Source organism: Phoca vitulina, unplaced genomic scaffold, assembly GCF_004348235.1.
Source record: "Phoca vitulina isolate PV1807 unplaced genomic scaffold, GSC_HSeal_1.0 scaffold52, whole genome shotgun sequence".
In the NCBI taxonomy this organism is placed as follows: Eukaryota; Metazoa; Chordata; class Mammalia; order Carnivora; family Phocidae; genus Phoca; species Phoca vitulina.
Genome location: NW_022589755.1, coordinates 9,835,095 through 9,847,509, shown reverse-complemented (window position 1 = coordinate 9,847,509; position 12,415 = coordinate 9,835,095). Strand labels below are relative to the sequence as shown.

Genomic DNA, 12,415 nt, shown 5'->3' with positions numbered 1-12,415 from the left:
GCTGGGGGCCTGGACCCCTGGGTCTGAGGGAGGAGGGGCTGGGGGCCTGGACCCCTGGGTCTGAGGGAGGAGGGGCTGGGGGCCTGGACCCCTGGGTCTGAGGGAGGTGCACCAGGGCCCTGGACCCAAGAGTCTCCAGAAGGAGAGAGCTAGCAGTATAGGGTCCTGATCATTAAGTTTTTTGTCCCTGGAGCTTGGATTTTGAAGGCTGTGTCATCGGGGACCAGGCTTGTGCTCCCCTGATGTCCCCCCTCCGGTGACCCCCACACCTTCCAGGACGGCAGGCGTCTTCCCAGCTTCAGCAGTAGCCCAGGGCCCCCAGCTGATCATCCACTCAGTGGACAGACTGGTCAACACCACGTTCATCTGCACGGTCACCAACGCCGTGGGCACGGGTCGCGCTGAGCAGGTGGTCCTCGTGCGAGGTGAGCGGGTCTTGGAGGTGATCGGCTCCCCAGGTGTTCCTCCCTTTGGGGTTCGGGGGGGGCCGCGTTGGGGGGAGGCTGTGCCGCCGGCCTGGGGAGGGATTCAGACCCGCCTCGCCGATGAGAAAGGAGGTCAGCGTGGCTCTTCTCTCTTGCCCCCAGGTGGGATCTGGATTGGGATGACAGGGTAGGCCACTGGTGGAAGAATCAGGAGGATGAGGCCTCTGCTGGGGGCTTTCTAGAAACTAGAGGCGTGGAAAGAGTCTCCAGGAGGAGACCCAGGGACATTGCCCCGGGCTCCAGTTGGAGAGACACATCAGACAGCTAGACAGACACAAACAAACGCATTTGAATACTGATTTCCTATAGTGAGTGCTGGTCAAGTCACATTAGGAAGTCAGTTTTTGCGTGAGTTGGGACATTTGTGTTTCTAGAGGGGGTGTTTTGGAAATGGCGGCGGATGTGTTTATGGGTCGAAGGTTCTCTGAGTCTCCCTGATACGAACTCAAACTCAGATGGGCCCCAAGACGGGAGCGGAAAAGAACAAAGCCAAACTAGGCCTGTGGCACCGGCTAATGCAGATGGGGTCGAAATCACAACTGTAGACCCCCACACCTGGAGGGAGGCTGTGTGCCCCGAGACATGGACACGGGGACCCCAGGGCTGGGAACAGAGTCCCTTTCATGTCACAGTGGGCAGGACCCACATCTCCAGAAACATACTCTGTGCTTTGAGATTGCATCGGAATCAAAACAAACTCACCCAAAACAACCCGCACGCTCAGACCCACTGTCACCAAAACACGCACCCCCAAGAGAGCAGGGGCACACGCACTGAACAAAGCCAGGTGACGCCCGGCCAGAGTCCCCCAAGATGCCACGTGCAGCTGAAAAAAACCGTTCTTGGAAACACCCGCCCAGCGCCACCATCCATGCAGAACACCTGTGCAAACGCAAACACACACCACTGGGAGTAGTGGCCTTGGTGGGTAGGAGAGGGGGCCCCTCAGAAATGTGACCAAAGACAAACGCACGTAAGTGTGAGGACAGACACGCCCATACACACCTGGAGACGGGCGCCATGGCCAGAGACGGACAGAAACAGATCCCCTTCCTGAGACATAATCTTACGCTGCACTCGTGTACGCGCACATACACACAGTTACACACACACAGCCCTGGAGGGAGACGCTATCACGCAGACGTGCCGACGCGGGGTGGGGGAGAACCCGGACAGCAACAATTCCACACGCAGAAACCGTCACTCACACGCAGATCCTGACAAAGAACCGCAAAGACGTCCTCAGAGGTGCACGCCCCCAGAAACTCTCCCGAAACCCTGCTGCTTTCAACGGATCGTCATCTGACAAGTATTTGTTGAGGGTTCCTCTTTGCTGAGCATTCCCCTTGTGGTTGGGGATACAATGGTGAACAAGATGAAGTCCCCACCCTTGAAGACACACCCGGAGAGGAGGGATGCCCGACTGGAAATCCATCCCCTGAACCTCTATCCCAGATACACACCCAGAAAACTGGCCTCCCCACGCGGAGTCAGGAGGCACCTGTTAGGGGCAGAGCCCGCAAGACACGGATGTAGCCACGCCTAAGGCTCCTCACAGGAATACACAACCACAAACACATGGATGCCCCCCTAAGACCCTTTAAAACACACAGATTTCCCAGGGCTGTCCCCCGCTGGAAACCACCCCCTCCAAGAACAGACCAGCTTCAAAGTTAAGCCCTTCATCAATATTCACCCTGTAAAACACATATTTAGCCCTGTCAGGAACTGGTGTGTGTGTGTGGGGGGGAGGCCAGCAGGGAGTGGAGCACACAGAATCACCCTCCCCCCCGAGAGACTCAGCCCTGTGGAAAGACACCCCTCCTCCGCAGGGAGCCCGATGCGGGGCTCGATCCCAGGACCCTGGGATCATGACCTTAGCGGAAGGCAGACGCCTGACCGACTGAGTCACCCAGGTGCCCCTCAGTCCCAGCTCTTGAGTCACATCCGGAGGGTCTCAGAGTCTCACCGCATTCCCACACACGCCCAGACCCAGACGTGCGGTCACAGACACGTGGTTTGGGGTTCACATTAGCAAAGCCTTAGGTACACAGGTCATGCCACGGGCTAGACGTGGCCTCAGGGAGACTTGGAGAACTTTTGCCCCACAGACCGGTGAACACACCCACCAGTTCCAAAATACCACCTCCAGAAATGCAGATAAACATTCCAGCATGCGCCGAAACAGGTTCCCAGACGTCACTGATGGGCATTCCCACCAAGAAAACTGTCATGCCTCTAACCGGTGTACCGGTGTAGACGTATTTCCAGAAAAAAATGTTTCACAAAATAGTACTTACCCTTCCTACTTCGGAGACACTTTTTCTATTCTACCTTTTTTTTTTTTTTTTAACTGCTCCTTGTGAATCACTAAATGCATTTGACAGCCCAGGGGGTCATGGCTCTATTTGAAAACGCCACTCTTAAAAGAAACAGGTGCCCTAAGGAGCTTGGATCCCAGCCCCTCTGCAGGGTGTGGGGAGGAGGGGTTTAGGTGTAAGTGGACTCCCCCCTCGCCCCCCCCCGTTTCTCCCCATCAGGGCCTGCATGCAGGGGTGGGGGAAGGGGCGTGTATAAAATGGTTCTAGTTCAAACTGCTTCAATGTCTATTTGGTGTGGGGCCCAGACCCCCCTCCCTCATCTCTCCTGCCCTGCTCCCTGGACCCTTAGCACTCCCTGGCTTCCTTCTCCACCTTCCCCAGACCCCTCCTCTCCCAGCTGCTGGCCCACTGCCAGGAGCACTGGCCTAAAGGGCGGGACAGTGGGCTTCGTGAGCCCCCATTTGCCACAACTGGGGACGTGGCCCAGATAGGAGGGCGGCCACATCGCCTGGACCAGGTGCTCCCAGCCGCTTCGAAGGGGGAGGAGGATTATCAGGAGGACCCTCCCCCTTCTTTCCTCCTTCTCTCAAGTCCAAAGGCCTTTGGAATCTGACAGTCTTGAGCCCAAATCCAGCTCTGCCTCTTCCTGGCTGGATCCACCCAAGATTCCATGACTCTAACCTCAGAGCTTTTGTGAGAAACCACCCCAGCCCGTCCCAAGCAGGTCGCAAACTCAGATGCCTACGGGGTCCTGGCCAGTGACCAGGTGGCCAGGGGTGGAACCCCTGTTCCGACCCAAGCAGCCAGTCTTCACTCAGCTGCTGCCCATCACCAAGTGGAGATGAGAGATTGGTGTGGCCCGATCCGAGTTTCTTTTTCCCTGAAAGAAATCTTGGATTTTTTTGATGAAATCGCCTGGTTTTTGCAGTGTTAGCAAGTTTAATTTTTGAAAAGCCCAGTGCAGGTCTAAGGAAACACATCTGGGGGCTGTCAGTTGGCAAACCCCGCCCACCCCCACAGTCCGCAGTCCCCCCTCCCCCAGAACAAAGTGCCCAGTGTGTGTAGCACAGAACAGACGGGTTCTCCCTTACCCTCCACCTTCTCCATCTTCTGCAGAGTCACCTCCCCAATTTTCCCATCACTGCCCCTGTTGTACCCTATGCCCCCCCCACCACAGATGTGTCCTCTTGACCTCGTGTCTCCCTTTCTCTCTCTCACCCCTCCTTCTCTCTCCTCAGACACACCCCGGGCCTCGCCCCGAGACGTGGGTCCAGTGGTGTGGGGGGCCGTGGGGGGGACACTGCTGGTGCTGCTGCTTCTGGCTGGGGGGTCCTTGGCCTTCATCTTGCTGAGGGTGAGGAGGAGGAGGAAGAGCCCTGGAGGAGGAGGAGGAGGAGGAGGAGGAGACAGCATTGGAGGATCCTACGATCCAAAAACTCAGGTGTTTGGGAATGGGGGCCCCGTCTTCTGGACACCAACCGCCCCTGGTCCCCTGAAGCCAGATGGCAAGGATGAGGAGGACGAGGAGGAAGAGGAGGAGAAAGCAGAGGAAGGTCTCATGTTGCCTCCACCCAAGGCTCTCGAGGACGACATGGAGTCCCAGCTGGACGGCTCCCTCATTTCACGGCGGGCAATTTACGTGTGACCCCGAGACAGACAGACAGAGACAGAAACAGAGCCAGCCATGCCAGCCAAAGGGTTCCAGACTGGTTGGACTCGTTTTTCTGGACGACACTGGAGCTCAAATGCTCCCTCCCACTTCCCTGGGATTGGGAGGGGGCTGGAATCACACACTGGACTTGTGTCTCCAGGGCTGCATGGGGACCCAGAGAGGACACCCCCCCCAGAGAACTTGTTTTTGGCTCTGGCCTGCCCTGGCCCCGTGACACTCAGGAGTTAATAAACGCCTTGGAGGAAAACATCGGGGGTGTCTTGTAATACATCAGACCCCCTCACTGGGGGGTGGGACAGGGACTGCTAGGTCCCAGGGGGTGGGAGCCTGTTGGGGGCTAGACTTGGGAGGCCGGGGGAGGGGAGGGAGGGCTCTGACTACTTGTATCATTCAAGGACATACTGGATGCCTGAGACCCCCAAGGCCAGTGCGACCCAGGAAGTGGGTCTCTGGCTTCTGGGCTTAGAGGCTGGGAAGGTTGGACTTGGGGTGGGGTGGGGGTGTCTCAGGACTGAGGCTGCCTTTCTCGGGGAGGGGATAGCCAAACTGTTGAGAGCCCAGAGCTCCCCAGAACGGGATAGGGAACCTGGACTCCTGGGCCCTTGTGGGGAGGGGGCGAAGCTCAAACTTGACCTTCTGCAGTTGCTGAGGATCTCGGGAGGGAGGGAGGCCCCCTGTGTTCTCTGGGCCCTGAGGATACAGGGCAGGTGGAGGTATTAAGGAACCAGAAGAGTCCCATCTTGAAGAGTGGCCTTTCTCAGCCTTCTTCCTCTTGCCCTGATCCCAAGGGGGTTTTCAGTGATTCAGAGGGGAAGGGCTGCAGCTCTGTGTCTCTTCCCCCCCCCCCACTAGAAAATCTCCCAAACCCAGGCCTGGGAATGAGGGAAGGGAGTGGGAGGGGCCGGGGTCCGTCCCAGTCACCTCTGCTGTCCTGAGCCCTCCACAGCCCCCTCTCTTAAGACACAGGTGGAGCTGCCTCTGGTCCAGCAGTGGTCGTGGGGGGCACCGTGGGGGGGGGCACCCAGGATGCCTGCACTGAGCCACCAGGTGGGGCTTGGGGCGTTCATTTCCCACCAGAATTGACTTTCGCTTATTACACCAGGGACACAGAGGTGACTCAGGCAGACAGAGCCCTGCCCCCCCCCACCTCCCCGCCAGGGCATGTCGTCACGATGGCTATGTGTGGACTGAGTGAGCAGCAATTATCGTTGTCCCCCCAACTCTGAAGCCCTCCCAAGGCCACCAGGCTCTGGAGCAGGAAGAGTAGAACCCAGACATTCTTCCTCTGGGCAACTGTATCTCCTCCTCTGAGCAATAGGGCTAACAGAGAGTGGAGCCTGTGGGTGAGGCTTGTGCACAAGTGCGGTTTCCTCGTCGCCCCCCTCGGGTCCCCCATGCCTCCTCCCCAAAATGGGAGGGAAGCGCCAGCAGGCAGGGGCGGGGATTTGGACAGTCTGGTGTGGGGTAGGTCCTTGAGCACTGGCGCTGGGCCCCTCCTTGCACATCTGGCCATCACCAACCGTGTGCCAGGCCGTGCCCCTTAGAACTCCCAGTGTATTGTGGAAATTGGCAAGTAAACAGGTGACATCAGGGAGGGAGAAGGGCTCCAACCGAAAGGCCCAGGGGGCCACAGCTTCTCTCAATTCCTTTTCCTGTTAGGTTGAAGGAGCCACACCCTCTGTCCAGGATGACTCCATTCCCTGTGATGAATGAAGCGTTCTGATCCCGATTCCAGAACACCCACCTTTCTGCGCCTCTTAGCTCCGTCCCGTCCCCTCCCTTCCCTCCTCTCCCTCCTCTCCCCCTCTTCTCTGGCCCCACGGTCTCCTTGCTGGTCCTTCAAAGTAACAGGAGGCTTCCTCCTCAGGGCTTTTGCACTGGCTGTTTCCTCTGCTTGGAATGTTCTCATTTCCTCGTGGCTCACCCCCTCCCGCTCCTTCAGATCTTTGCTCAGATGTCACCCCATAGTAAGTCTCTCTGACGACCCTTGGGGTCCCCCTTCTGTCACTTCCTTACCACCTTCCCCACTCTGTGTTTTTACCTTCGATCACTCACTGCCACCTGGCATGTCAGCTCTTGTGTTCGTCTCTGTGCTCTTGGTCTCTCTGCACAGCTAGAACAGATGTTCCATGGGAGCGGGGACCTCTGTATGTTTTGTTCACCACTGGCACCCAACAAAGCCTCAGTAAGGACTAGGGAGAGGAGGTAGGCAGGTGGGTGATGACTTAGGGAATAAGGAGCTGTGGCTTCCTCCCAGAGACCCCCTTACACTGTCCCTCTTCTTGCAGAGACCCCCAACACAGCAGGCGCGGGGGCCACGGGTGGCATCATTGGGGGCATCATTGCTGCCATCATTGCTACCGCTGTGGTCGCCACAGGCATCCTCATCTGCCGGCAGCAGCGGAAAGAGCAGAGGCTGCAGGGGGCAGAGGAGGAGGACGAGTGAGTGATGGGCCCCAAGAAGTGGGTGGAGGAGGGGTCCCAGAATCGGGGAGCCCGAGGGGTGGGGGTAGGGGGACTGACCCCAAATAACTGACTTAAGTGGGGTGTAGAGGAGAGTTTATTTCTGTCTCCCGTAAAGCGTGGGTATGATAGCTATGCTCTGTGAAGCCATCAGAGCCCAGGCTCCTGCTACCTTGTTGCTCAACTTTCCCTTCACTCGAATTCCAAGATGGCTCCCTATACTTCTAGCACTGTCTGCATACTTGACAACCAGATACAGCTGTCCTGGCCTCAAAGCCCCCATTCCTGCGGGGGCGGGGGGCGGGGAGACAAATAGAGGGCAGTGAGCTGCCCTATAGGGGAACCCGTCACTTGGCCTCACTTCCCATTGGCCAGAACCTGGTCACATGGTGTACCAGCTTCAGGGGAAGCTGGGAAATGTAGTCCTTACTCTGGGTGGCCATGTGCCCCGCTAAAATCTCTTACAGGAGCCTAGATATTGTGGGGGGAACTAGCCACACTTCTCTGTGTGGGAACTTAACGTGCCAGGCTTGGTGAAATGCATTTTACATGGGTGACCTTGATGAAGTTTCACATCCGTTCATTGATGCAACGAGTATTCAGAAAGTACCTGCTCAGGGCCAAGCCCTAGAGGTTAGGAATGCAATGATGAGACAAACATTTTTAAAGTGTTCACACACATAAATGCATCATGGAAACAGAAATTCTCACAGGGAGCTAATGATACCCATTTTATCAAAGAGGAAACAGGTCCAGAGAGCTGAAATCACTTGCTGAAATTCATCCATCAAGTGAGCGTTTGGGGGGCAAAATGATTCTGAAGTAACACTACCCAGTGTGTATGTGTGTGTTTGTGTTTCTGTGTGTGTGTGTGTGTGTGTGTGTGTGTGTGGCAGGGGTAGGGACACTTGTTAAGAATGCAGATTCCTGAGCTTACAGCAAACCTACTGAATCAGAACTTCTACAAGAAGGGCTTGGAATCTGTACTTATAACAAGCTCCCTGAGTCATTCTGATGCACAAGGAAGTTTCTGACCCACTATCTTTAACATCTGGTCAATTTAAACCAACAACTTGCTATCAACCTCCTATGCCCAGCCCAGTGCTAAGAGCTAGTGGTGCTTGAGATGGCCCTGGCCCTGCCCTCCTGGGAGACAGACCCATCCCTAGAGAGTGGCAGAGATGGGCTAGAAAAGCTGAGGGAGCTGTGAGAGGCCAGAGGGGCACTTGATGTAGCCTGGAGTGTCAGGGAGGGCTTCCTGGGGGAGGCGACATCTGAGCTGGGGATTGGAGACATAGTAGACACTCATCATGATGTATACAGGATGCTCTGGTCTGTGGGTATGTATAACAAGGGAATTTTAACATAGTTTGAAGGCCAGGAAAGCCTTTCATTTATTCATTCTTTTTTTTTTTTTTTTACAAAGATTTATTTATTTATTTGAGAGAGAGAGAGAATGAGCAGGAGGGGCAGAGGGAGAGGGAGAATCCCAAGCAGACTCCACACTAAGCACAGACCCCCACACAGGGCTTGATCCCACGACCCCGAGATGACGACTTGAGCCGAAACCAAGAGTCAGATGCTTAACCGACTGCACCACCCAAGTGCCCCTTGTTCATTTTTTAAACAAATACTTGCTGACTTCCTCATAGTGAGTTCTGAGAACACTGCTGAGGACACAGATCTCATTTTTCCCTCACATTGCTCATAGTGGGATAGTTATTGAATGATATCAGAAATAATGTTTCAAATACAAACTCAGTAAGTGCCCCGAGAAGGAAGAACAGCTAGATATAACCATATATCAGGAGTCCCTAATCCTCCTGGAGAATCAGGGAGGCTTCCTGGAAGAAGAGAAATTCATGGGATGAATAGGAGTTAGCTGGGCAAGGGGGCCTGGCGGTGGGGGCACAGCACAGCAGAAAGGGAGATCGGGCAGAGGGAAGAGCATCTGGATAGGAGGGCTTCTCGGGTCTGAGACTCCACTTGACCTACCTCCTACCCAACAGTCTGGAGGGGCCTCCCTCATACAAGCCACCAACCCCCAAGGCGAAGCTGGAGGAGCCTGAGATGGTAAGCACTTCCCCTGGAGCTCAGACTGCCCCCACCTCCACACCTACCTTTCCCCACTGAGGCCGGGGCTAGGAGGGGGGACTCCTAGGGAGAGGCCAGCTGTGAGAGGGTCCTGACCTGCCCCTCTTCCTTCCCTTCAGCCCTCCCAGCTCTTCACTCTTGGAGCCTCAGAGCACAGCCCACTCAAGACCCCCTACTTTGATGCTGCCGTCTCATGTGCTGAGCAGGTGGGAACTTGGGGGAGGGCAAGGGTGGGTTTAGGGTTTGGCTTTAAGGGCCAGGGATCAGCTCCTGACATAAAAGGTCAAACACTAAAGGTCACAACTCAAGGCCAGCGCTGTATCTCTAGTCCAAGCTCAGAGCACCAAGATGTGTTTAGGATTCAGTGGGGGAGATCATGGTTGAAAAAGTCCAAAAGGACATGAGGTTAAAGTCACTTAGTGAAGATTGGTTGAACATCTACATCTGCCAGATACTGTGCCCAGAGATGAGACAAAACTGATTGTTATTCCCCTCCATGATCTACTGAATGTCAGGGGTCAGATATTAAAGTTGAGACAAATCAAGGTTCAAGGAGCTCTTTAGGGCTTAGGGCTTAAGGTTAAGTAGTTGAGGTCAAGATTGAAGTCAAAGGTTCATGGAGAAAGGCCTGTGGTCAGGGATCAAAAGACAAAGGAGAGGCCCAGGACTGACAGGCTCTGGGCTTTGAGCTGGAGACAAGCCATATCATTGCTCTAGTGCAATTTCCACCCAGGCCAACAAGGGATGAGGTCGGGTCTGGTTTGGCATAAGGAGATGGTCAGGATTTGGGGGTGAAGGGGCAGATTGGGATTCTGTGTAATGCACAGGAGATGACCTTGGGCTCTTTTTCCCTCCCTGCCCCCAGGATATGCCTCGATATCATGAGCTGCCCACCTTGGAAGAGCGCTCGGGGCCCCTGCTCCTGGGGGCCACGGGCCTGGGGTCCCCCATCCTGGTGCCTCCAGGGCCACCTGTTGTGGAGGGGGTTTCCCTGGACTTAGAGGATGAGGAAGAGGAGGAGGAAGACTATCTAGATAAGATCAACCCCATCTATGATGCCCTGTCCTACTCCAGCCCCTCTGATTCCTACCAGAGCAGAGGCTTTGTCATGTCCCGAGCCATGTATGTGTGAGCTGCCATGGCCCTGGCCTCTCACCTCTCACTTTTTGATCCCTCCACTTTCTGCCCGGGATCTAGTGCCCCCTGACCTCTGGCCAGGCCACGGTCAGTTAACACACAAAAATGCATCTCATCTGTGACTTCTGCCTGGGTGGCTCCACTATGATCTCTAATCCATGATCTCTGACCCAGAGAAACCGGCCATGACAACAGAAACCTGGTAACCTTATCTCACATGGGGGTGGGGGAGTATGTTCCTGCACAACCTCTGACCCAAGGACTCCTAAGACTGTGACCTTAGATCATACCTCTCATGTCCCATCATCTCCGGACTCCCCCAAAATCCCAGAGAAGATCCCAGACCTCTGAGTTGTCCTCAGGCAGTAAAATCCCAATAGTTCTGCTGGGGTCGGTGTTGGGGGTACCCTGCTGCTCAGACCTGAGCCCTCCAGGCAGCAGAGCCCCACTCACCCCTCCCCACCCTGTCTGTTCCCCAAAGACAAGAGGAAAGGGATTCCCCAGCCCAAGGCTTCCCCATCTCTTCCCTCCTGCAGGCAGGAGTCTCAGGGTCCAGACCCTTCCCTGAGCCCCCACTACCCCAATTCCTGTCTACAGGGAATTAAGCCCCAGCCCAGGACTAGATGGGGTAAGCCTCATGCGGTGTGCCTTTCCGGCCCCAGCCTTGGAAGAATCTGCTGTTACTTTGAAGCTACTGAGTCCTTTTACTCCTGTCCAGTGGGATGGGACCCAAACATCTCCCAGCAGGGGGTGGGGGGGAGGTTGGAGGCTGGGGATATAATACTGTTTTTGTAATACAGCATTTCCTACAAAATCTGAGTTTATACTTTGACCGGATGTCAACTTGTGTTTTCTGTGGGATGCGAAGGAGATGGGGGTGGGACATGATGGGAAACAAATAGGGCGCGTAGAGCTGAAGGAAATCAGTAGGCTAGAAGTCAAGATGGGTTACAGGCAAAAAAAAAGGGGGGCAAAGATATAAAAAAATTAATTAAGTGAGGGGATAATGAGCAAAAATGCGTAAACAAAAAACATAATGATGGATAATGGAAGGAGAGGGGGAGGAGCCCCGCGCATGGTGGTTAATGACAAGGAACGGCAGTCTAATGGGTGACGGATGGAAATAAACGGAACAAAGATAGAAATGGCAGTAATTCAGTTTGAGGGACTCAGGTTTAAAGGATAAATGGCAAGAATAGGCCAAAGGCAAAATTACGAATAACGTAATAGCTCAGGGCATTGTGGGTAATAGAACCGAATGAATGAGCCAAAGGCAGAGGGATAATAGAGAAACAGGGCCGGCAGGCATGATGGGTAATGGACCCAAAACATGATGGTTAATTAAAGAAGCGTTAGAAGGATGACGGAAGTGAACAGGCAGAAATGGGCTAAGGGTAGTTCAGGAAAGGAAGATGAAATGAATGGGGCAGAGGCATGCTGGGTAATGGGAGCAGAATGAATGGGCCAAAGATAGGAGCCGCAGTGACGCAAGTCGGGGCGGGGAACAGAAGGCATGATGGGTAACAAAAGGGGTGGGTCTACAGCAACTGTCGCGTTAGAATAGCTAAGGGGCATTGTGGGTAAGAAGACGCCTGACAGGGTTCGCATAACCGGTGAGAATTCTCCCGAGGTACTGTGGGAAGGGCCAGCACTTCCGGTTTTCGGTCGCCGGCTCTGGACTAGGGGACTGCCCCTCTGTCGCGGTGCCTGGTGGGACGAGAGGCCTGACCTTGCTGCCTAGCAGCCTCTGCTGCGCAACCCACCTTTACCCGTGTCCCTCGACCCTGGCACATTAGCCAATGAACGTACCAGACCGATTACGTCACCAGGATCGGCCTCCTGTACCCGCCAGAGCCCATCAGAATGCTTCAAGGGCCAAGGCTGACCAATTACAGTGGCAATTTCGCCGCGGGGCGGAGTCGAAAGAGGGGGCGCCCTCTGGAGAGGGGCGGAGGCGACGAGTCAGTGGGCGTTTCAAAGTGCGCAGCGCAGACCAATGGCGGGCGAACAACGGAACCCGCGGCGTTGCGAGCCAATAGATGCGGTCTCCGCGGGCCAATGGGAAAGGCGGGGAGGTGTGTCTCGACCTGCCTGTGAGTGGGAACCAATAGAAAAGGACGTCCCAAAGAGGTGGGTGGGACTCCCAGCCATGACTCCAATTGCAAGGCCAGGCCTTTAAGCTAGCGGGCGGATCCCGGGGCACGCCGAACCAATGGGCTCGGCGGGGCGGGGCGGGGCGACGG

General features: G+C 55.4%; 1 protein-coding gene across 3 annotated transcripts in view; it reads left to right on the top strand.

The window, feature by feature from the left end:
• The window catches only part of NECTIN2 (nectin cell adhesion molecule 2), a 26,386-nt gene extending 15,382 nt beyond the window's left edge, over positions 1–11,004 (top strand). The window contains exons 5-9 of one of the 3 annotated variants that reach the window (XM_032388442.1): positions 277–425; positions 6,767–6,920; positions 8,951–9,014; positions 9,155–9,241; positions 9,901–11,004. In XM_032388442.1, the coding sequence (XP_032244333.1) occupies positions 277–425; positions 6,767–6,920; positions 8,951–9,014; positions 9,155–9,241; positions 9,901–10,167 (721 nt within the window). In that variant the 3' untranslated portion in view covers positions 10,168–11,004. Of the gene's footprint in view, positions 1–276; positions 426–4,044; positions 4,718–6,766; positions 6,921–8,950; positions 9,015–9,154; positions 9,242–9,900 lie in introns of those variants that run through there. The other 2 variants (XM_032388445.1, XM_032388443.1) reach the window with 2 other exon arrangements.
• The last annotated feature ends 1,411 nt before the right edge of the window (positions 11,005–12,415 follow it).